At 44.7% G+C, this 22,274-nt stretch overlaps 1 protein-coding gene across 4 annotated transcripts in view; it reads right to left on the bottom strand.

The window, feature by feature from the left end:
• Positions 1 to 339: 339 nt before the first annotated feature.
• Positions 340 to 22,274, bottom strand: part of ACSS2 (acyl-CoA synthetase short chain family member 2) — a 46,793-nt gene continuing 24,858 nt past the window's right edge. The window contains exons 3-19 of one of the 4 annotated variants that reach the window (XM_010811409.4): positions 14,295 to 14,386; positions 13,973 to 14,076; positions 13,706 to 13,778; positions 13,351 to 13,426; positions 13,075 to 13,189; positions 12,256 to 12,294; positions 8,298 to 8,435; positions 7,133 to 7,303; positions 6,691 to 6,824; positions 6,367 to 6,499; positions 6,229 to 6,285; positions 5,957 to 6,037; positions 4,209 to 4,317; positions 2,695 to 2,763; positions 2,220 to 2,396; positions 1,354 to 1,428; positions 340 to 1,238 (exon numbers count right to left, since the gene is read on the bottom strand). In XM_010811409.4, the coding sequence (XP_010809711.1) occupies positions 1,201 to 1,238; positions 1,354 to 1,428; positions 2,220 to 2,396; positions 2,695 to 2,763; positions 4,209 to 4,317; positions 5,957 to 6,037; positions 6,229 to 6,285; positions 6,367 to 6,499; positions 6,691 to 6,824; positions 7,133 to 7,303; positions 8,298 to 8,435; positions 12,256 to 12,294; positions 13,075 to 13,189; positions 13,351 to 13,426; positions 13,706 to 13,778; positions 13,973 to 14,076; positions 14,295 to 14,386 (1,681 nt within the window). In that variant the 3' untranslated portion in view covers positions 340 to 1,200. 4 annotated transcript variants of the gene reach the window in all.

The following is a 22,274-nucleotide window of genomic DNA, read 5'->3' as shown; positions in this document are numbered from 1 at the left end:
ATTTGTCAAAGGGCCTGGAAGCCCTGGTGAAAATGAAAGTGTAGGTTGCTTAGTCGTGTCTGACTCTTTGCGACCCCATGGACTGTCAGGCTCCTCTGTCCATGGGATTCTCCAGGCAAGAATACTGGGTTGCCATTCCCTTCCCCAGGGGATCTTCCCGACCCAGGGATCGAACCTGGGTCTCCAGCATTGCCCTGCCTAGTGCTGCCTAGACCCAAAATTCTGGAAGGAATATTGGGGTATTCCTGAGGAAAATCACTCCCCTTCCCATCCCCCACACAAATCAGAGCAGCCAGTAAGTATGCACCGTGTAAGACACTGAGAAAGCAAGTCACCACCTTCATGAAGTCACAGACTTTATTCCTACAACCACAGGGCCTGAGTACAACTTGGGTAGGAAAAAAGAGCTTCATCTGAGAACATCTCTCATGAGCAAGACTGTTCAGGGGGGCTGGGAACAGAGGACAAGAAAAGTGAGCTCCTCTGGTCCTGGCAGCATAACACAGGTATTCCTTCAAGGACACAAATGATCTGAAAGCCCTCCGGAAACTGAGGCTGCCTGCAGAGCCCCTGGAACAGATGGCAGACAGGCACTGCCATCCGGTACAAAAGGGAATTCAGACGCACAAGAGAAGCAACAAAACGTTTTAAAAAATAATCATTCTTCCAGGACTCACAAACAGGCATTTCTCGGGGCAAGTGCATGCCCAAGATAAGTACTGGTGCTTCCTGAGAGAGATGACATAGGATTAGAGTTGCTTCCCTGTTTCAGTCCATGCCCTCATTTGCCCACTGAACACTTGGGTTTGGGACATGACCTTCAGGTCCCTTCAGGGCTCCAAGGGCTCTTTGCAGTCTAGGGGCACAGCCTGAGGCTGACCTGGGCCCTCTCGCATCTGCCTGGTGGTCGCAGGAAGTTGCCTCCACCCAGAAGCAAAGATGGTCCTCGGTCCCAGACAGCTGGACAAGGGAAGTGTTGTGGGTCAGCACTGGCCCTCAGCACTCCTGGATGGGGGCAGGGAGGGTGGGCAAAACTTTGGAAAGCCAAGCAGGGGGTAATCCTGGGTTCCAGGCAGGATCTTATTCATTGGATGGTCAAGCAGCGGTGGCTGAAGAGCTGGGTGATGATGGATGGGTCGACTACAGTGGACGTGTCCCCCAGGTCGTGGTCATTCTGAGCGATCTTCCGAAGCACCCGCCTCATGATTTTCCCTGGGGGTCCACACGCTTCTGGTTACCTGGTGACAACACACTGACCCACTCCGGCCCTGCCAAAAGCTTCCATCCACGCATACTCGCCCCTAGTGGGCCTTGGCCCATCCAATCCCAATCCCTAGAGGCCTCTGAACATACCTGAGCGAGTTTTAGGCAATCCAGGTGCATTCTGGATGTAATCCGGTGTGGCAATGGGGCCAATCTTTTCTCTAACTGTAACCAACAAATCATTACACATTTTTCCAGTACCCTTAGCCAGGCTGCCCAAAACCAAGGCAGAGATAGCTTTGTTCCCATCCTAATCATTCTCAGGCTCACTTTTTGTCTTCCTCTCTTTTTAACACATTGTCTCTTTACTCTCTCATTGTATATTAATTCACCCTCATGGAACTCAAGCTCTAGAATCAGCCTGCTAGAGTTGAAATTCACTTTACTTGCAGTGTGGCCTCGAACCAGTGATTTATTCCTAAATTCTCTGAGCCTCAATTTCTTCATCTTTAGAAGGAGAGTAACAATAGGATCTATTTCATGGAGGTGTGTGCTCTCAGTTGTTCAGTTGTGTCCAGCTCTTTGTGACCCCATGGACTGTAGCCCATCAGGCTCCTCTGTTCATGGAGTTTTCCAGGCAAGAATACTGGAGTGGGTTGCCATTTCCTACTCCAGGGGATCTTTGTGACCCAGGGATCGAACCCATGTCTTCTGCATCTCCTGCATTGGCAGGCAGATTCTTTACCACTGTGCCACCTGGGAAGCTTCATGGAGGTGACTAGAGATTAAATGTATTAATGCATTTAAAACACTTAGTTCAGTGGCACAAAGAAAGAATTCTACAAATGTCAATCATTATTAACATGATGGAGACTGAGTGGGAAGAGGGCAGTCAGCCCCTGGGATCTGTTTGTGGTTTGAGAAACTAGCTCACTACAGCCCCTCCCCAACAACCTGCTGTGGTGACTGGGCCATCAGGACAGACCTGGCAATCCCTGCCCAGGGAAGCTCCTTACTCTGCTTCTTGAGCTCCTCAGTGAGAGCTGGGCTGAAGATGTGGCCATCGCACAAGGTGACAAAGCAGTAGAGGCATTCGCCCTTCACAGGATGAGGGTGTCCAACCACGGCTGCCTCTGCAACAGCCTTGTGTTCCACGAGTGCTGACTCCACCTCTGCCGTGCTCAGCAGGTGTCCTTGTCAAGGGAAAGGAAGTTGCCATGAGAGAGACCCCAGCCCCTGTTCCATCTGTCCCAATAAGGCAGTCCCGGTCTGGTCAAACAGGGACAGCCTTTCATTCATTCCTCAAGGGACATTGTTGCCCACCATCCTGGTTCCTCTCCTCCCAGTGTTTATTACTCTTCAGTGTTTATTACTTCAGCCCAGAAATGAACACTGCACTCCAGGTATGGTCTGGCTCTCTTAGAAGGCTTTGGCTGTGAGTTGCTGGGCGAGCAGGGTTAATGAGAAGGGATGATGGTCCCTAGCCCTCACCAGATACGTTCAGCATGTCATCGATCCTGCCAGTGATCCAGTAATAGCCATCCTTGTCCCGCCGGCAGCCTGGGAGGGGAAAATAAATACACCACAGTAGGATACCGCAGCGATCCACATCACCAAACTGCTGTACCCATGGCAACAGCCTCCTAACAAGTCTTCCTGCTGTGCTAGCCAGGCTCCAAGACGGTCACACCAACCTCCGTCTCCTGGTATCTGTATCCCTGTGTAGTCCTTTATCTCACTGTACTAGGGTTTGTCTCCTGAGCAATCGCATTTGGCAGAGATGATAGGATGTCATTTCTGAGATAAGATTATAGAAGACACTGTGGCTTCTATCTTGGTTGCATTCTCTCTGATTATTTGCTCTGGGGTCAGCCAGCTGCCGTGTCATGAGTAGCCCTATGGAGAGGTCCATGTGGCAAGGAACTGAAGGTTCCTGCCAACAGCCACATAAGTGAGCTTAGAAGTGGGTCCTCCAGGCTCAGTCAGACCTTTAGATGACTGCAGCCCCAACCACAGGTTGACTGCAACCCACAAGAAATTCTGAATAAGAACCACCAGCGAAGCCACTCACAGAATCCTGATCCTCAGAAACTATGAGATAATTATTGTTTTTAGCTGCCAGGTTTGGAGTTAATTAGTATAACTAATATACTGACCTAAAGTCTATTCTCCATAAAACAAGCAAAGTTATTTTCTAAATAATATATAAATTATAATCACTTCTCTGCTTAAAAAGCCTGATGGTCTCCCACTGTACACTGGATAAAATCCAAATTCCTCACCATGGCTCACAAGGCCCTGTATTATCTCCCTCTCCAACTTGATACAACATTCTTGCTGTTGCTCACTACATTCCAGCTACACAAGCTTCAGTCTGTTCATCAGACATTGCATGCTTATGTCTCTCTGGTACAGAACATTCATTTTTACTCCAGATATTCCCATACCTGGCTGCTTCTTTAGGTCTCTGGTCAAATAACACTTCAAAGAAACTTCTCACCATCCCATGTATGGTGGCTGTCCCTGCAGTATTTATTTGCTGAATTTACTGCCTGTCTGTCTTCACTAGAGAGGATGTAATGTAAACCCCATGAGAGCAGAGACCTTGCCCACCTTATTCATGGTAACATCTCCTGTGCTTAGATAAGTAGTACGTGCTCAATAAATATTTATGGAAGAATGGATTGGTGGATGGACACATGGGCAAACATAGGCTCCAGACATGGGGACGCACTTGACATGGTAATACATACTGCCATGTGCTGCCTCTCTTTCAGCCCAGCAGTGATGGAAACAAGAACATTTTCCCTCATACATCAAATCTCAGCACCGTGCTGAGAGCCTTTCTGCAACACTCATTCCTGTTCTTATGGTCTTCTCTGTATCTCTGACTGGATATTACACATTGATACATAAGACACATCCCTAACCAACTCTTCTTGAAAATGAAAGGGGATGGTACATGTCTTAGTGGGAGGTGTGGGAAAGGGATAGCCAAGGCTCACCATCTCCTGTCACATAGTACCCGGGGAACTTCTTAAAGTAGGTGGTCTCAAAGCGTTCGTGGTTCCCATAGACCGTGCGCATGATCCCTGGCCAAGGCTGCTTGAACACCTGGAGGATGAGGAAGTGGTAACCATCTGCTACACTGTCTCACAGGAAGACAGTTACGTCTTTGCCAAACCTTAGGAGAAATAGCCTGAATGCCATTCCCAAGAAGTAGAACAAAGTATATGCTTTGGAGACAGTCTAGGCTTGGAATCCTAACTCTGCCACTTACTGTGTGGCCTCAGGTAAGTAACTTTACGTCTCTGAGTTTCAGGATCCTTATCTGTAAATCAGAGAAAATAATTTCTACCTGCCAAAGTTATTTTGAGGATTAAATTAATAGTATGTGGAAGCTGCCTAGCACATGCTTTGTTGGTAATAAGCATTTAGTAAATTTGAGTCTCCTTTTTAAAAAAAAAAAGATTTTTATTTATTTGGCTCCACTGGATCTTAGTTGTGGCATGCAGGATGTAGCTCCCCAACCGGGGATCGAACCCAGCCCCCTGCATTGGGAATGTGGAGTCTTAGCTACTGGACCACAAGGGAAGTGCCTTGAGTCTCCTTTTAGGTAATCCCTCAGGGATGCAGGTACAATTTGATACAAATGAAAGCAGTTACATAAAAATGTGGGACCCACACATAAGTAAGTAATTATTGCCCCAATCAGTAATGTCCTGTGGCAGCAGATTGGTGGGATGGACAGAACTCTATTCTAAGAGTCAGAGGACCTGGGTTCAAGTCTTGCCCATGTTACTAACTTGCTCTTTTAAAAGTGTATTAGTCACTCAGTCATGTCTGACTCTTTGGGACCCCAGGAACTGTAGTCTGACAGGCTCCTCTGTCCATGGGATTCTCCAGGCAAGAATACTGAATTGCATAGTCATTCCCTTCTCCAGAGGATCTTCCCCACCCAGGGATCGAACCCAGGTCTCCTGCATTGCAGGCAGATTCTTCACCGTCTTGAGCTACCAGGGAAGCTTGCTCTTAGTAAAAACAAAGTGGGTTGGAGGGTGAGGGTGCTAATGATCTCCCTACAACTACTAAATGATCACAACAGCTTACATTTATCAAGCACCAACTCTTAGGTTCTGTGCTAAATAAACCCTTCACATGAATCATCTAATCAATCCAGCAACCACAGGGGATAAAGATACTGCTGCTATTGCTGTTTAGTTGCTAAGTCATGTCCGACTCTTTTTTGCTATCCCAGGGACTACAGCCCTCCAGGCTTCTCTGTCTATGGGATTTCCCAGGCAAGAGTACTGCAGCGAGTTGTCATTTCCTTCTCCAGACAAAGGTACTATGGTAACTCTTTTACAAATGAGAATATTTATGTTCAGAGGGGTTAGGTAACTTATCTAAAGTCACAGAAGAGGCAGAGCCAGGTTTGCACCCAGGCAGGTTGACTCTGGAGCCTATATGATTTTCCACTGTCTTTCAGACCCAAAAAGGCACCATCAAGTATCTTTGAGTAGAGCCCTTAAGAGTCTTGTGGGCCAAAAGGCCTAGAGGCAGGCAAAATATCCAGAAGGATTGCCCCACTAGGGTCTCTCTGCAGAGGATAAACCCTCAACCAGGGAGCTTTAGCCAAAAGCAGCTACCAGGAAAGGTTAGGTTCTAAACTCTAAAGGAAAGCACACTGTGCCCTTTTGTGGAGCATCCTCCCCTCCCCCTCATCAAAGACCCACAAGGGCTAGGATCTCACCAGATAGCCTTCAGCTTCACCTTCTAACTCTTCCCCAGACTCATTCAGGATCGCAGGAGCTACCCCGAAGAATGGGAAGGTCTAGAAGCAAACAGGAGACAGGACTCACAACGAGGAATGAGACAACTCTGACTCAACTCTCTACCTCTAGAGAGCCCCAGAGCCCCAGATTCCCCACACCTATCAGTCCAGCCCCCTACCCTCTACCTAGGCTGAATGCCCCAAGACTCTCCCCGGCCTAGCCCAGGACCAGCCAGGGGAGCCTCACTCACAGCAGAACCAGGCTTCATGGGTATGGCCCCAGGGAGCGGGGTCAGCATATGGCCACCCTGTGGAAGTCAGAGACCGGGGGTTTGAGTCAGTCTTCGCACACTGTGCCTGAGCCCCAGCCTTCTGAACCTGTTACTTACTGTCTCTGTCTGCCAGAAGGTGTCCACAATGGGGCAGCGCTGTGCACCTACCACCCGGTGGTACCAGAGCCAGGCCTCAGGGTTGATAGGTTCGCCCACAGTTCCTAGCACCTGTAAGGACGCCCGGCTGTGCCTTGGGCAGAAGAGTGGGGAGAAAGGGAGGCTCTGAGCACCACTAGGAACCAGGAAGACATGCACAGGCTCTTCTGCCCCCTCCCCTATTCCAAGCCAGGGTGTTAGAATAATGGGCTGGAAAGGACTGTGCAAAGGCCAGCACCAGCTCTGAGGGACACTCAAGGGGCAGCAGCCAGAGAGGGGTCTCACTTGGTAACAGGCTCATCTCCAAACTTCATGAGCAGACGGATGGCTGTAGGTGCTGTGTAGAACTTGGTCACCTTGTACTTCTCCACGATATTCCATAGGCGGCTGACATCCGGGTATGTGGGAATCCCCTCAAACTGACCCCAATAATGGCTGGTCATTTTCAGCCCTTCTCAATAGTCCCTCCATCCCCCTACCATACCCTCAGGCTCAGTATTTTGCCTTTTCTGACAAATCCCTGTCTTCACACCCTTACCAGACAAGCCAAGAGATTTTCCCACTCAGCGTATACAACCCTCTGAGAACTCCTCTTTCTCAAGGAAACAGGTCATTGTATAAGTCCCTCTGCCTCTAGGCAAGGTGGCTTTAGGAGGTCATCACCCAGGATCATCTTGTCCATCCCCTAAATAAGCCAGGTAGTCATGGGTCCCAGCACCCTTCTTACCAAAACACTGGTGGCACCATTGGCCAGTGGCCCATAGGTGACATAGGAATGGCCAGTGATCCAGCCAATGTCTGCGGTGCACCAGAACACATCCTCCGCATGAAAGTCAAACACATACTTGAAGGTTGTGGCCACATAGAGCATGTAGCCCCCAACTGTGTGTAACACGCCCTGTGGAGAGAATAGGGCCTCAAGTTGGGCTCACCCTCGCTGACTACCAAATGTAGAGGAAAAGCCTCCCCAGGATTCTGGCCCTGCCAGCACTGCTTTCACAGCATCCATCTCTCTTCCATCCTGCTTTCTCCACGTTCCCACTTCACACACCACATGTATTTATATAGTCAGTCCATCATCCACACTCACACCCTAAGATGGTATTTCTGAACCACCCACATTACTTTCACACACATGAACCCTTTCGGTACACTCACATCCAATAGTGTCTCTGTTGTGTGTGCACACGCATACAATTATTCGTTGATAGAATGAGAGTGGGGAAAAAAGATAATCTTCTTTGCTTGCTCCATTAATATCTCATCCCTACCAGGCTCCTCCATCCATGGGATTTTCCAGGCAAGAATACTGGAGTGGGTTGCCATTTTCTTCTCCAAGGAAAGAGAGGCCCAAATTGTGTCTCTAAAGGTTCACTGAGGAATACTCCAAAGCTTGTGGAGAGAATAATTTATGGGTGTGGCGAGTGGAAGGTAGAGTGATATATCTTTTAAGTCAGAGTTCTAAGTGTTTCCAGTTCCCACACTGCTCCGGGAGGGACTAGATGTTACCAGTGTGGCATGTGAAAGGGATTGAACTCTAAGAGCTGTAGTCAAGAAGGCAAAGAGGGATCCCTGTGCCCACTCTTGGCCTTGACTTTACAGGCAGCTCTTCTTCAACCAAACCACGTGGGTATGGGCAGGAAACACAGATGTCAGCCCCACGGATTTATCCTTTCCTCCTTTTCTGGGCACCCTGAGGCTCCCCACTTGAATTGTCTGACCTTGGGCTTCACCATCAGTGATTGAGGATTTATGTCAATTTGATTTAGAAAAGGTAATGTGATATTTCTGAAACTCAGAGTTGTAAATTTCATGTCATTACATGTTTCCTCAGAAACTCACTTCTCACCCTCACACAGTGTATGTACCCACACACACACACACACACTTGCCTTGGGTTTGCCTGTGGAGCCACTGGTGTACAGGATGAAGAGTGGGTCTTCAGCATCACACCATTCAGGCTCACACTCATCCCCTGCCTTCTGCATGAGTTCATGCCACCACAAGTCAACCCCCTCATTCCAGGAGATCTGCAGGGGGCAGAAAATAGGAATGGGCAACGAGGAATTGTGAACAGATCAGGCTGGGGGCAAAATTCACCCCTACCTAGCACCTGGAGAGGCCAGGGCAGGAGTGGCAGATGGAGGTCCTGAGAGGGAGGAAGGGCCCAGAGAGGGTGAAATGGGGCAGGGAGAACAGAAACAGAACCAGGAGGCTTCTTGGGTACTCCCAGCACCCTGCTTCAGAACTTCTCTCACCTGGCCTCAGGCGGAGGCGGCCCCCTTGGTTGGTCCCTTCTCGGGTCATTCCTAGCTTAAATGTCACCTTCTTGGAAAGGTTTAACCTAAACAGCATCTGATAGGCTCCCAGACCCACCCTCACCCCTACTATTCTTCTTCTTTTTTTTTTAATCAGCTTGTGAGATTAGTTTCCCAACCAGGAATTGAACGTGGGCCCTTAGCAGTGAAAGCGCAGAGTCTTAACTCTGGATGGCCAAGGAATTCCCACCCCTGCTATAATTCTTGATCACAGCACCTTATTTCTTTACCACATAGCACATATTTCCAGTTATTTTATTTAGCTGTTTACTTGATTCCCGTCTCCCCAGATAGTGACCTCTATGAGTACATTGGCATGTCTATCTTTCTTGCCCACCCCCCTAAATCTCCAACACCTAGTAAAATGCCTAGCACTCAACAGGCACTCAGTAAAATTTTGTTGGATGAATGAATATGCATACACAGGCCTGTATACACACATATATACTTATGGGACTAGTGGCTCATCAGCAGGGATGCAGATACCACACAATACAGAAATGCAGAATTAGTCAGAGCCTGCAGGTGAGGTGGGTACCTGACCCCAATAGTTAGTAGCAAAAGAAGTCAACAGATGTTGGTCTAAGCATCTTTTTTTGCATGTACGGACATCATCCACATCTGGAGGTTCCTACTCCAGCTCTGCCCTGACCCTATACCAGTGGTACCAATGGGTTTCTCATAAAGACACTTCCTTGAGGTTCCATTCAGAAGGAAACTTTGCTTTAAGTTGGTGGAAAAGGATCAAGGTGGATTTCTCCCAGTAGAAGGATGTCCCTCGAATACTGAAGTGTCTTTCAGATCTGTCATCCTGAAATTTTTGTAAACTTTCCTTGAAACTGTTTTACTTTCTGAATTATATCACCTGTGTGAAAACTGGTTTTAAGTCTACTCTTTGCTGAGTGAAGTTGTATTCCCTGAGTTCGTCCAAAGTTGCACTGGATTTCGATTCCCAGTTCTGCCACTTCCTAGATATATATGACCATGGGCAAGCCACTCTACCTCAAGTTACTCATTTTTAAAATGAGGATAGTCATTCTTGCCCTGATAGTCTCACAGGATTTTGGAAACATCAAAGGAAATCTGTTATTACCTAGTAAACATCAAGCCTTGGATTGTCTGGGTGGGCAGAGAAGACTGATGAATGTCAGGAAGGTGAAAAGTTAATTCCACTGAACTCCTCTGGGAGGTGAAATAAGAGTGTGATGATGGAAACTATTGTGGGTTTGGTTTAACTGTCACAAAACTGTTTCATATTCATTACTTCCTTGTTCTATAGTCCCATTTGGCAGGTAGACATGATAGTATAAGAGGAAACATCCTATTCCTCTCATTATATGGTTATATAGTAATTTATTGTGTGCATATTTGGTTTCAAAGCCCCACAGTGTTAGACACATACCTTGATAAATTAAAAATTACCATTCTCTTTTTTCTGAACTATCTGTCTCTTACTCTGGAGAATTTGAAGTTTCTGGCATGACAAGTCCAGGTCAAGAGAGACACCATTAAGAAGAAAAAGAACAGAGAGAAGGTCCCCACAAGCTAGAAAATACAAAAATACACCCTACTTTTTTTAAAAATTGGAATAGCCATACAGGTGTACACATACATTGTCACATGAATAATTTTTTGCCCACCAGATGATCTACTTGAGATGAGGGCACTAATGTGTTTAAGAAGAAGTGTGTCAATAGTGCTTTGAGCAAATGCAGCTAGTCTATGGTGCTGGTGTGGATGGTCACAGAAAAGGCACTAGGTACACGCAAGGGCAAAGCACAGTTACACTGTGGCAGTGAGGGGACTCTTGTAATCTTGTAAAACTGCTTCCTTTGTGGGTGTGGGTAAGGACGGTGGGGTGGATACTCCAGGTGGGGAGCTGATAACCAGCACCAGGAAGCAGGCTGAGAGCAATCAGTGGCACACATGTTGGTTGTGAATTAGGTGTATACCTATGAGGGCCCAGGGCTTGGAACCAGGAAAAGGTTTGCATTTTCTGAAATAAGAATCAAGGAGCTGGCCTTTGTTATTGGACCAGGAAAGCCTTAGGGAGGGCAGCTGCCAGGTGTGAGAGAGGAATATGAGGAAGCTTATAGGTAATATGTTTGAGGAAGGTCCCTGCCAACTGTAACAGGCCCTCCCTTGAAGACTGCTTAAGAATGAGGGGTTTGGAGCTCTGCCAAGATTTCCACTGTTTTGACTACAGTTCTCAGGCCAACCAACCTGGGTTTTGTAAGCTGATTTTCATGGTCTTTGGGTTTTTGGTAACTGAGTCTTTTTACCTCCAAGAAATAAAATTCCAGGAGCCTGTGGCCTAACAACCTCTGGTATTAAGAATTAAAAGAGTTTATTTCTTTTCTAAACTCCCTTTTAGAAATGCCAGCCTGTCTGCTATATTAGAAATAATAAAAGCTAACATTTATGGAGCAGTTACTATGTGTCGAACACTTTACCTATACTGACAAAACCCTGTCGGGTAGGTACAATTTTATCCTTATTTTAGAGATGGGGAAACTGAAGTAAAGGAGCTTAAGAAACTTGCCCAAGTTCCCACATAGCAGGTAACAGAGCCAAGATGTGAAGCCAAGTGGTCTGACTCCAGAGCCTATATTCTAACCACTAAGTTTGTTTCCTCTTTCAAGAGAAAAGTCTTAGGTCCCTGCCTGAGTTTTCAAATGAAAACATTTTTCCCTAAGACTCAGATCTGTCTCCACCGTGCTAATGAGAATAGAGAAAAGGTGTATTATATTTACCATTAGCCTAAGAGGTTGATCATAGCAGATTTAGAGTAAGACATCCTATGAGGATGGTAAAACTCAAGAGGAATAGTGGCTTTTATGTTTTGTTTTAGTAAGCAAAGAGGTTCTTTTAAAGCATTTACTATCATGTCTCCATTACTGATAAGGGAACTGAAGTCCAAAGAGAAGGGGTGACTCATTTAAGGTCATATAGCTAAAAATTGGTCTCTGGACTCCAAACCCAGTCTCTCCTCTATACTAATCAGCTTTGAGTCCCCACTTAAGAGTCTCTCTTCTTAGAATCACCTACAATATAACTTTTGTTCAATTTAGCATTTAATTATATCAGAGTTTATGTGTAGTTTGTAAAGCCCAAAGTAGTTTATAAATATATTTAGGAGCCTTCTTCTCAGCTGCCAACTTGATGGTGATTCCCAACGTCAAGGTCTGCATCCCCTCTACCTGTTCCTCCTGTCTTTCCTGGTTCTGCCTCAGCTAAGTGCACAGTAAAAACTTTCTGACAGACAGCTTGGTCCTCTCTCCCACAATGGTCCTGAGAAGCAGGAGTGAAATGGGATGTCTGTTGCTACCTCTCTGAGATCCATGCTCTATGCCAATTCAGAACAATAAGCATTTGGTCTCATGACCCTACAGAGTGACTTAGACTAACTAAGGGTAGAGAGAAGGGGGTTAGGTCTGGCAGTCACCTCAATGGGGCGAACAGGCAAAGAGCAGTTGGACAAGCAAACAAGCATGCAGGAAAGCAGTGCCCAAGGCAATGCAGAGGTGGATACCTGGGGCCGGATGTGCTTGGGTTTCTCTTTCGGCTTACCCTGTTAAGAGCCCACGGAAAGGGTGGTGAGCAGGGTCCAAGGATAGGAGAGGGGGAGGGAAGGGTCAATGTGCCCCAAACCTCTGGCTGCTTCCTTTCCCTCTGGTTCCTCTCTCACTGGTCCTCCCAGCCTCCATTTTCCTGATTCTGTTCATAGCCTCTATACACTCAGAACCCCAAATGCTGACAGGGTCTCCAATGTTCCTAGACCAGACTCAAGTCTGTCTAGCTCTAAGACTACTCAAAGCCTCTCAAGTCACAGAATTTCAGAAACCCCTGTCCTTCTGGACCCTGGAGCTTTTATCCTTCATGCCTCTTAGACCTGGAGGCCACCACTGGGCTTTTTCATCAGAAGCATGTATCCAAAGCTATCAAGGGCCATCTATTGAGGGGCAGATCCTGGTTTTTCCATGGTGGGACCACATAGGTAGCCCACCCCAAACCAAAGACCAGTATTTAAGATGACTACATATAGTCACCCAGGTCAGCCCATTTCTAACCCAAGCCCAATCCCTAAAGATCCCTGATGCCCATCAGAATACTCCAACCAGCACAGGAGTCTTCCTCACAATCTCTTGGGCTAAGTTTCCAAAGCTCCCTACCTACATCCAAGGTCAAAGTCCCCTATCTCCAGCCAGCCCTGCCAGGGAGGCCATTCCGAGGACTGCTCCTAGATCCTCAGCATTATGATAAGGAAACAAAGATGGACATCAGGAACTTCCTGGGGAGGAAGAGGGAGCCAGTTGGAGCCCAGAGGAGGGCATAATGGTACCAGACTCACCTGCACATCCGGGCATGGCCTCTTAATCGGAGGAGATTGGCTAGGAGAGTCACCTGTGACCAGCTCTGCCCGCCCCAGGTGCTTGACCACAATGCAGCATTTCACTGGGAAACCCCTGGAGGAAAGAAAAGCCTGAAGTGGTGGGCTGGTTGGCTCAAAGGAGAATTTGGCAAGACCCACCCATGTCTATCTAGGGTAGGAGGGACAAAGGAAACCTGGCACTGGGGAAATGCCCAGTCAACTCAGGGCAGTAGCCAGCAGACCAAACACACTTACTTCTCCTGACACTTCTCCAGGGCCTCGTCAGCCAGCTCCTTCAGGTTGACAAGCTTTTCCCCCCTGTAGAAGGCATCTTTGGGGAGCAACAGATATTCCAAGCCTTAGGAAGGCATCACACTTCTACCCCTTTATCCCTAGTGGGTACAATGTTCAGTCCTTCCTGGATAGGCCTCTTGTCTCTGGATCTTCCAGCTAATTTGAGCTAACAGAGGGAAGGCTGAGGTGGAAGCAGGAAATAAAGGGTAGGCTGCCCCTACCCTTTACATTAAGCAGCCCCAAATACCAGCTAGCTGGTTGAAGACCAAGACTTTGAGTGTGGGGGTTTTGGGGGAGGGGTGAGAGACTTAGTCACCTGTAGTGATGAGAAGGCTACAATTGGAATCCAGGATCCGTTCACAAAGAGACTCTGAAGAGAACCCCGCAAACTAGAAAAGGGAAGAAAGACTGAGAAAGATGGCAACCCAAGGATCGAGTGAACAAGAAAAGGAATAAGGAACCTATGACACAAACATTCTAAATGCTTTAGTCTTGTTTTTCAGATTCTCCATCATCCAGGCTCAACCTACTTATCCTGAGCCCTACCCCCAACCAGGCCCCTTTCTCCAGCCCCAATTCCTACCACAATGGAGTGCAGAGCCCCAAGGCGGGCACACGCCAGCATAGCCACCACGAGCTCCGGGATCATGGGCATGTAGATGGCCACTCGGTCACCCTTGCAAATGCCTGCGGTAAAGGACACAGGTCATGGACCACAGTGGATCCCACCTGCTGCTACGTGTTCCTTCTCATCCAATTATCTGCCACCCACCTACCTCCCCTCCCAGGTGACCTTTCCTGTTCTTCTGTTAGCAGATTCCTTCTTTTCCTTGTCAACCTCCCCCAAGTCCTCAGATACCCCCAGGCTGGGCTCTCCAGTCCTCTCCCTGTATCCCCTCACTCACCCTGTTTTCGGAGAACATTGCTGAACCGACACACTTGGACCAGAAGCTCTCGGTATGTGATCTGGGTGGTTTCCTCTGGCTCATTGCCCTCCCTGAGATGTATCAGAAAGAGCCAGTCATTAGGGAATATGACTTCTTCCCCAAACAAACAAACAAAAATAGGAACAGTCATAAAATCCATTCATTAACACCAAGGCCTGGGAATATTCTGTGAGGGTGAGCCATCTGCCACCACACCTTGAGCTGACTGATCAGATACACTGGGCTTACAAGATATACTTTATACACAACCTGTGTATCACTGGAAAATGCACTGCCATCTCTGAACCTCATTTGATAAAATGGGATCATGGTCTTCTCTCTTCCATTCGAGGCATGTATTAAGGAGAAATGGTATCACGAATGTGATTCTTCCTGAAAGTGATGTCAGCATTGCACTGGTGTTATTCAAAGTGGGGTCTCTAGATTACTTGTACCCAAGTCACCTAGGGAACTTGTCAAAATGTAGATTCCTGAGCCCAAACTCAGAATCACAATCACAAGATCCAAGAATCTGCTTCTTTACTACAAGTTGGTATAAAGAATCAATAGGTAAATCAGATGCACCTTTAAAGTTGAGAATCACCACCCTCTATCAACTTCTTGCTGTCTACCTCCTCAGCCTTGCCTCCTACTCCTTTCTAGGCTTCAGCCTGGTTTCCTTCGGTCATTTCTTCATCGATTCATTTGCTTATTCAACTACTATGTGCTATATATATGAATAGAAATAAGGCACTGAGAATAAGATAAGCAAAATCCCTCCCAACATGAAGCTTATATTCCAATGATAGTACAGGAAATATACAAGTAAAAATATAACAGATAATTTAATTTCCAATTATGATAAGCATTATGAAAGATATAAAGAATGACATAATAATGACCGAGAAATTTTTAAAAAGACATCTTAAGGATTCAGACTGTATACAAAGATTTAACTGTAAGAATATCCCCTTCAGTATTATTTTTCAATTTTATGATTTTTAAATAATTCTACTGCACAATTGCACTCATCTCACATGCTAGCAAAGTAATGCTCAAAATTCTTCAAGCTAGTCTTCAACAGTATGTGAACCAAGAACTTCCAGATGTTCAATCTGGATTTACAAAAGGCAAAGGAACCAAAGATCAAATTGGAACATCTGTTGGGTCATAGAAAAAGCAAGAGAATTCCAGAAAAACATCTACTTCTGCTTATTGACTATGCCAAAGCTTTTGACTGTGTAGATCACAACAAACTGTGGAAAATTCTTAAACAGATTGGAATACCAGACCAACTTACCTGCCTCCTGAGAAATCTGTATGCAGGTCAAGAAGGAACAATTAGAACTGGACGTGGAACAATGGACTGGTTCCAAATTGAGAAACGAGTATGTCAAGGCTGTATATTGTCACCCTACTTATTTAACTTATATGCAGAGTGCTGCTGCTGCTGCTAAGTCGCTTCAATCATGTTTGACTCTGTGCGACCCCACAGACGGCAGCCCACCAGGCTCCCCCGTCCCTGGGATTCTCCAGGCAAGAATACTAGAGTGGGTTGCCATTTCCTCCTCCAATGCATGAAAGTGAAAAGTGAAAGTGAAGTCGCTCAGTCGTGTCCGACCTTCAGTGACCCCATGGACCGCAGCCTTCCAGGCTCCTCCATCCATGGGATTTTCCAGGCAAGAGTACTGGAGTGGGGTGCCATTGCCTTCTCCGTACTTCATGTGAAATGCCGGACTGGATGAAACACAAGCTAGAATCAGTACTGCTGGGAGAAATATCAATAACCTCAGATACAAAGATGGCACCACATTTATGGCAGAAAGCAAAGAAGAACTAAAGAGCCTCTTGATGAAAGTGAAAGAGGAGAGTGAAAAAGTTGGCTTAAAACTCAACATTCAGAAAACTAAGATCATGGCATCTAGTCCTATCACTTCATGGAAATTGATGGGGAAATGAAACAGTGACAGACTTTATCTTTTTGGGCTCCAAAATCACTGCAGATGGTGACTGCTGCCATGAAATTAAAAGACGCTTGCTCCTTGGAACAAAAGCTATGACTAATCTAGACAGCATATTAAAAAGCAGAGACATTACTTTGCCAACAAAGGTCTGTCTAGTTGAAGCTATTGTTTTTCCAGTAGTCATGTATGGATGTGAGAGTTGGACCATAAAGAAAGCTGAGCGCCAAAGAATTGATGCTTTCGAACGGTGGTGTTGGAGAAGACTCTTGAGAGTCCCTTGGACTGCAAGGAGATCAAACCAGTCAATCCTGAAGGAAATCAGTTCTGAATGTTCATTGGAAGGACTGATGCTGAAGCTGAAACTCCAATACTTTGGCCACCTGATGCGAAAAACTGACTTATTAGAAAAGACCCTGACGCTAGGTAAGATTGAAGGCAGGAGGAGAAGGGGACAACAGAGAATGAGACAGTTGGATGGCATCACCGACTCAATGGACATGAATTTGAGCATTCTCTGGGAGTTGGTGATGGACAGGGCGGCCTGGCGTGCTGCAGTCCATGGGGTCGCAAAGAGTCGGACACAACTGAGCAACTGACCTGAACTGAACATAAAAAGATATGTAAATTTTTAAGTGAATTTGAAAATTGAATTTTAACGCTGTTCAGAAGAGAAATAAATACTTCAAAGTCCCCAAAAAAGCATAGAATGGGGAGGTGGGAAAGAAGAGCTTTAAGCACAGGACAGGCCTATTAGACAAGCATATAAACATGCTTCTGTGTTTATATACTCTCTTTTTTTCCTATACAAATGGTGGCATACAATATGCATTTTTCTGTATCTTGTTTTTTATTGAATATAATATGCATTCAATAAACTGCATAAATCTTAAATATAGAGCTTGATCATCTTGCTTAATTTTTAAATTTAACAATATATCTGGATATCATTTTCCATTAAGACTTACAGTGCTATTTCATTTTCTTTGTCATATGCATAATGTTCTACTATTTGTGTGTGCCATAATTTATTTAACAAATAAATATTTCAATGAGTATCTTTATTAATATGTCATTTACTCACTTGAAAATATATCTGAAGGATGAATTACTAGAACTGAAATTGTTGGGTCAAAGATATGGACATTTGAAATACTGATAAATACTAGAGGATAAGTTCCCTAAGTAGGATGATCAGGGAAGGCCTCTCTCTGGAGAGGTGACATTTGAGCTAAGACCTGAGCAATGAGAGCAGGCAAATGTATGAGTTCTTGAGAAGAGTATCCTGGGCAGGTAGTAAAGAGCTTGGCCTATTCAAAGAACAGAAAGGAAGCTAATATGGCTGGAGTGTAGTGAACAAGAAGGAGAGTAAGAATCAGAAGTAGGCAGCAGTCAGATTACATAAGGCTTTGTAGGCACGGTAAGAAATTTGAATTTTATCCTAAGGAGATTCTTCCTGGCTTCCCTTATACACAAAGTGCCACTTCCACAATCTTAATCACACCAATGCCCCAGCTCAGAATGCCTTCCCACCTCTTTCGGGCAGCACCACGTAGCCCTCCATAAAGGTCACTGTGCTTCCTTTCCTTCCTTACCACCCAGAGAACTTACGAAGGAGGTAACTAAAACCCAGAGAGAGGTAGGAGCTTGTCAAGGTCACAATAATAAGCGGCAGAACCAAGAATAGATCCTCAGGTCTTCTGACTTCAAGTCAGGCTGTCTCCTCATAGTGTGAAGGACAGGGACTAGCAGGGAAGCCAGGTCTTTGGCGATTTCACAGAAGATTATCAGCTTCTTTCCAGCTCCTGGCTCAATGAGTTAGTTACTATCCTCTCATTGGCTTCACCTTCCTAGAGCTGACAGGAGAAAAGCACAGAGCTGTTTAAAGTGGGAAGGAACTGGGAGAGAGGAAGCTGGCAAATGGCCCTGAATGCCGGATGCAGAAAAAGTCACTTCCTTAATTGGCTCACGGACAAGTGGCAAACAGGAACATCTCTAGTTACAGTTAAATGCTGATGTACACCTCACACCCATGCATACGTGTCCCCATATGTATGCTGACCTATGTACCCCTGCATACATAAAAACATATATACTAATATAAAAAACATTGTAGACATAGGAACTGCTCATTTGCACACATAGGAACAAACAGCATTAATATATGGATATAGGACTCGAACATGGGCCCATCTGCAAGTATATGCACCACACACGTATGTATCTACCTACGTGCACCTTCCAGAAACTCTCTATCACATTATCCTGTTTTATTTTCTTTGTGGAACCTTCTATGATTTGAAATTAGCTCATGTATTTTATTCACTTGTGTATTATCTGTATCTTTCACTGGAATATAAATCCCATGATAACAATGACCTTGTCTGTCTTGTTCATTGCTACATCCCTAGCGATGAGATTCAATACCTAGAATAGACACTGGTACATAGAAGGTGCACAGGCACAGATAAGAACAAACCTATACAAGAATCAGAGAAGGCAATGGCACCCCACTCCAGTACTTTTGCCTGGAAAATCCCATGGACGGAGGAGCCTGGTAGGCTGCAGTCCATGGGGTCGCTAGAGTAGGACACGACTGAGCGACTTCACTTTCACGCATTGGAGAAGGAAATGGCAACCCACTCCAGTGTTCTTGCCTGGAGAATCCCAGGGACAGGGGAGCCTGGTGGGCTGCCGTCTATGGGGTCACACAGAGTCGGACACGACTGAAGCGACTTAGCAGCAGCATACAAGAATACGAGAACAGCTTACTTGAGCCCACTTCCAGTTACACACACACACAGAGTGTACATCTCTCTCCCTGGCTCTGTGCTCAAGTTATACATTATTGATAGAGGCACCTTATTCCTTCCAGTGTCTTCTTTCTCTGACATAAACACCCGGCTGGGGCCACGGCTGGTTGGGAGAGGGGAGGGAGCACGCATGCACACACACACATGTGCATGGGGACACACACATACCCCCAAAATGTAGTATTACTCAGCCATAAGAAAAGAGTGAAACCTTGCCATGTGTGATAATATAGACAGACTTGAGGATATTATGCTAAATGAAGTAAATCAGAGAAAGACAGACACCCTATGATTTCACTTATATGTGGACTCTAAAAATAAACAAACATAATGAAACAGAAACAGATTCATAGATATAGAAAACAAACTGGTTGTTGCTGGGGGCAGAGGAGAGTGGGGAATGGGTGAAACAGGTGAAGGAGCTTAAGAGGTACAAACTTCCAGCTATAAAGTAAATGTCTTGTGGATGTAAGGTATAGCATAGAAAATATAGTAATAATACTACAACTTTGTATGGTCACAGATGGTAACTAGACTTATTTTGATGATCATTTTTGTAATGTATAAAAATATTGAATCACTATGCTATACACCTAAAACCAATATTGTAAGCAAATTATACTTCAATTTAAAAAAGATGACTGAAGTGACTTAGCAGCAGCAGCAGCAGGTGAACACATGTACACCCATGTCGGATGTCAGTGTATGGCAAAACCAATACAATATTGTAAAGTAGTTAGCCTCCAATTAAAATAAATAAATTTATATTAAAAAATAAAAAATAATAAAAAAATTTTAAATAAATAAATAATAAAAAGACTAAGTGAAATATCAGTACGTAATAAGCATATAAAATGAACAAGTGAGTGCCTATAATATAAATCTCTACATTTTATATATTCAGAATATTTCATAATTTTAAAATTTGAATAAAATAAGTAAATAAAATATTTTACTATATCAAAAAAATAAAAAGAAAAAAACAAACAGCAGCATGTGCACAATGACACTTAGTTTTAGGGGGAAAAAATAGAGAGGTGCGGGGACTGGAAAACTTGAGAATACGTGCTCTGGAAAGGAGGCATCTAGCACTTAAACGCAGCGCCTATTACCTTTTGCCCTCTGGGAATAAGGTCTCAATACTGCCCAATTTTTCAGTTTTTCAAGAGAGACCTGGAATCTGTTTCTGAATTTTTAAGTTTGATGCAATTAACTTTAAATTTAAACACTGTGGTCAAACAAAACTATTAATCAAAGATTTAGCTGATGGGCTACGGATTGGGAACCCTGCAGCAGACCCAGCTACTTCCCTTTTACCTGGCAGCCATATGGTATGGGACAGCTCAAGGCATATAATCTTTTTTTTTTTTTTAATTGTAATGTTTTATCGGGTCTATGTATGATCTTTTTTACTTTTTTTTTCACATACCAAAGAATCGAAATTTTTATATCTCATATACTCTTCTTTTTTTTCTTATATGATATTATACATGTTTTAATGCCATTCTCCCAAATCATCACCCCCTGCACAGAGTCCAAAAGACTGTTCTATACGTCTGTGTCTCTTATAATCTTTTTTTAAAGGAAAACTTCTACAACTAGCTTATCTTTACACTCTCCATATTCGCTGTTATCCATTACTGATGCAAAATATCTTCAGAATCAGACTACTTCCCTTCACATCCACTATCATCATAGTCCAAAGTCTCCATTAAGTATGTCAGATCATGTCATTCCTCTGATCAAAATGTTCAGATGTCATCCCATATCATTTTGAGTAAAAGTCCTCACACTGACCTACTAAATGACTCCCTCATTACCTCTCTATCCTCAAATACTCCCATTCTCTCTTCCTCTCCCCACCTCTCTGCTCCAGCCACATAGCCTCCTTACTGTTTGGCAACACCAATCACACTTAACCTCAGAACTTTTGCCCTCCACTTGAGTATTCTTCCCCCAGAGAGCCACATGATTTATTCCCTATCTTTTGAGTTATTGCTCAAATGTTGGCTTCTCAGTGAGGTCATCTTTGACCATGCCATATAAAAAAGCACTTGTCCACCCCCAGTCCCAGATACTCCAAGGTAACATCTTCCAGAAAGTCTTCCCTAATTTCTCTTTTCCTCACCTACCTCAAAGTGGAAAATTCTTTCTTCCTTCCAAGTCCCTTTATCTCACTTTCCTTGTGATCTATTGGTTCTACCTGTATTACATTTATTGGGGCCTTATTGTTCCCATTATACCCTGGGCTCTTGAAGGGAAGGAATTGTGTCTTCTTCCTTTCTGTTTTCTCTAAGCACAGTTGGCACAGTAAATACTTAAGGTTCATGGTCAAATCAGTGAAAAACTTGTAACTAATTAATGACAAGGGAAGACTGGAACTCTTTCTTTTTGTATAAGGATAGTCATTGAATTGGAGATTTTAGTTCCCTAAACTAGCAGAAAAGTAAAGCACAAGATAGGAGGAAGGAGCTGAGCAAAAAAAAAAAAAAAAAATAGATGGGGAAAACTGGGTTCCTCACAGAAGCATCAGAAGGCAGGATCAAACCTAGTGAGTTGTCTTCCAGGGGAGAAGTACCCAGATGAGAGGAGTCAAAACCGTTATAAAAGGAAGACCAGACTTATCTGTTTAGCCTGGAGGTGAGAATATAATGAGAAACCTGATAGTAAGTCTCAAACACCTGTATCTCTGTTGCTGCCAACCCTAGTATGAGCCACCGTCATGTCTTGCCTAGATGACCACAGTGACGCCACGCTGGCCTCCCACTACACTCCTGCCCCCTTCCAATCTATACATAAACCAAAATGAACTATTATAAACACAAACCAGGCTACAGTATCTTCTCCAACTCATTATGTGCCATTGTTCCATTCTGCCTACCAGACTCCAAACACATTAGCCTTCTGACTGAGAGAACATGCCTTGGTCTTTTACTGTCTTTCCTGAACTCTTCGAATGGTTTGCTCTACCTCATGTTTCAGATCTCAGTTTAACTGTCACTTTCCTAGGGAAGCTTTCCATGACCAGCATCAGTCCTTCCTGACATTCTTCATCACAAAATTGTTCATTTTTTATAGCATTTTTTTCAAGTTGTAATTGTCTTATTTAGTTACTGTTTTTTGGGGTTTTTTGCTAATTGTCTGTCTCACCTACTAGACTGTAAGCTTCCTGAAGGCAGAGACCA

This window comes from Bos taurus, chromosome 13, assembly GCF_002263795.3.
Source record: "Bos taurus isolate L1 Dominette 01449 registration number 42190680 breed Hereford chromosome 13, ARS-UCD2.0, whole genome shotgun sequence".
Lineage (NCBI taxonomy): Eukaryota > Metazoa > Chordata > Mammalia > Artiodactyla > Bovidae > Bos > Bos taurus.
Note: the sequence above shows the minus strand (reverse complement) of the source record. Positions and strands in the feature narration are given on the sequence as shown.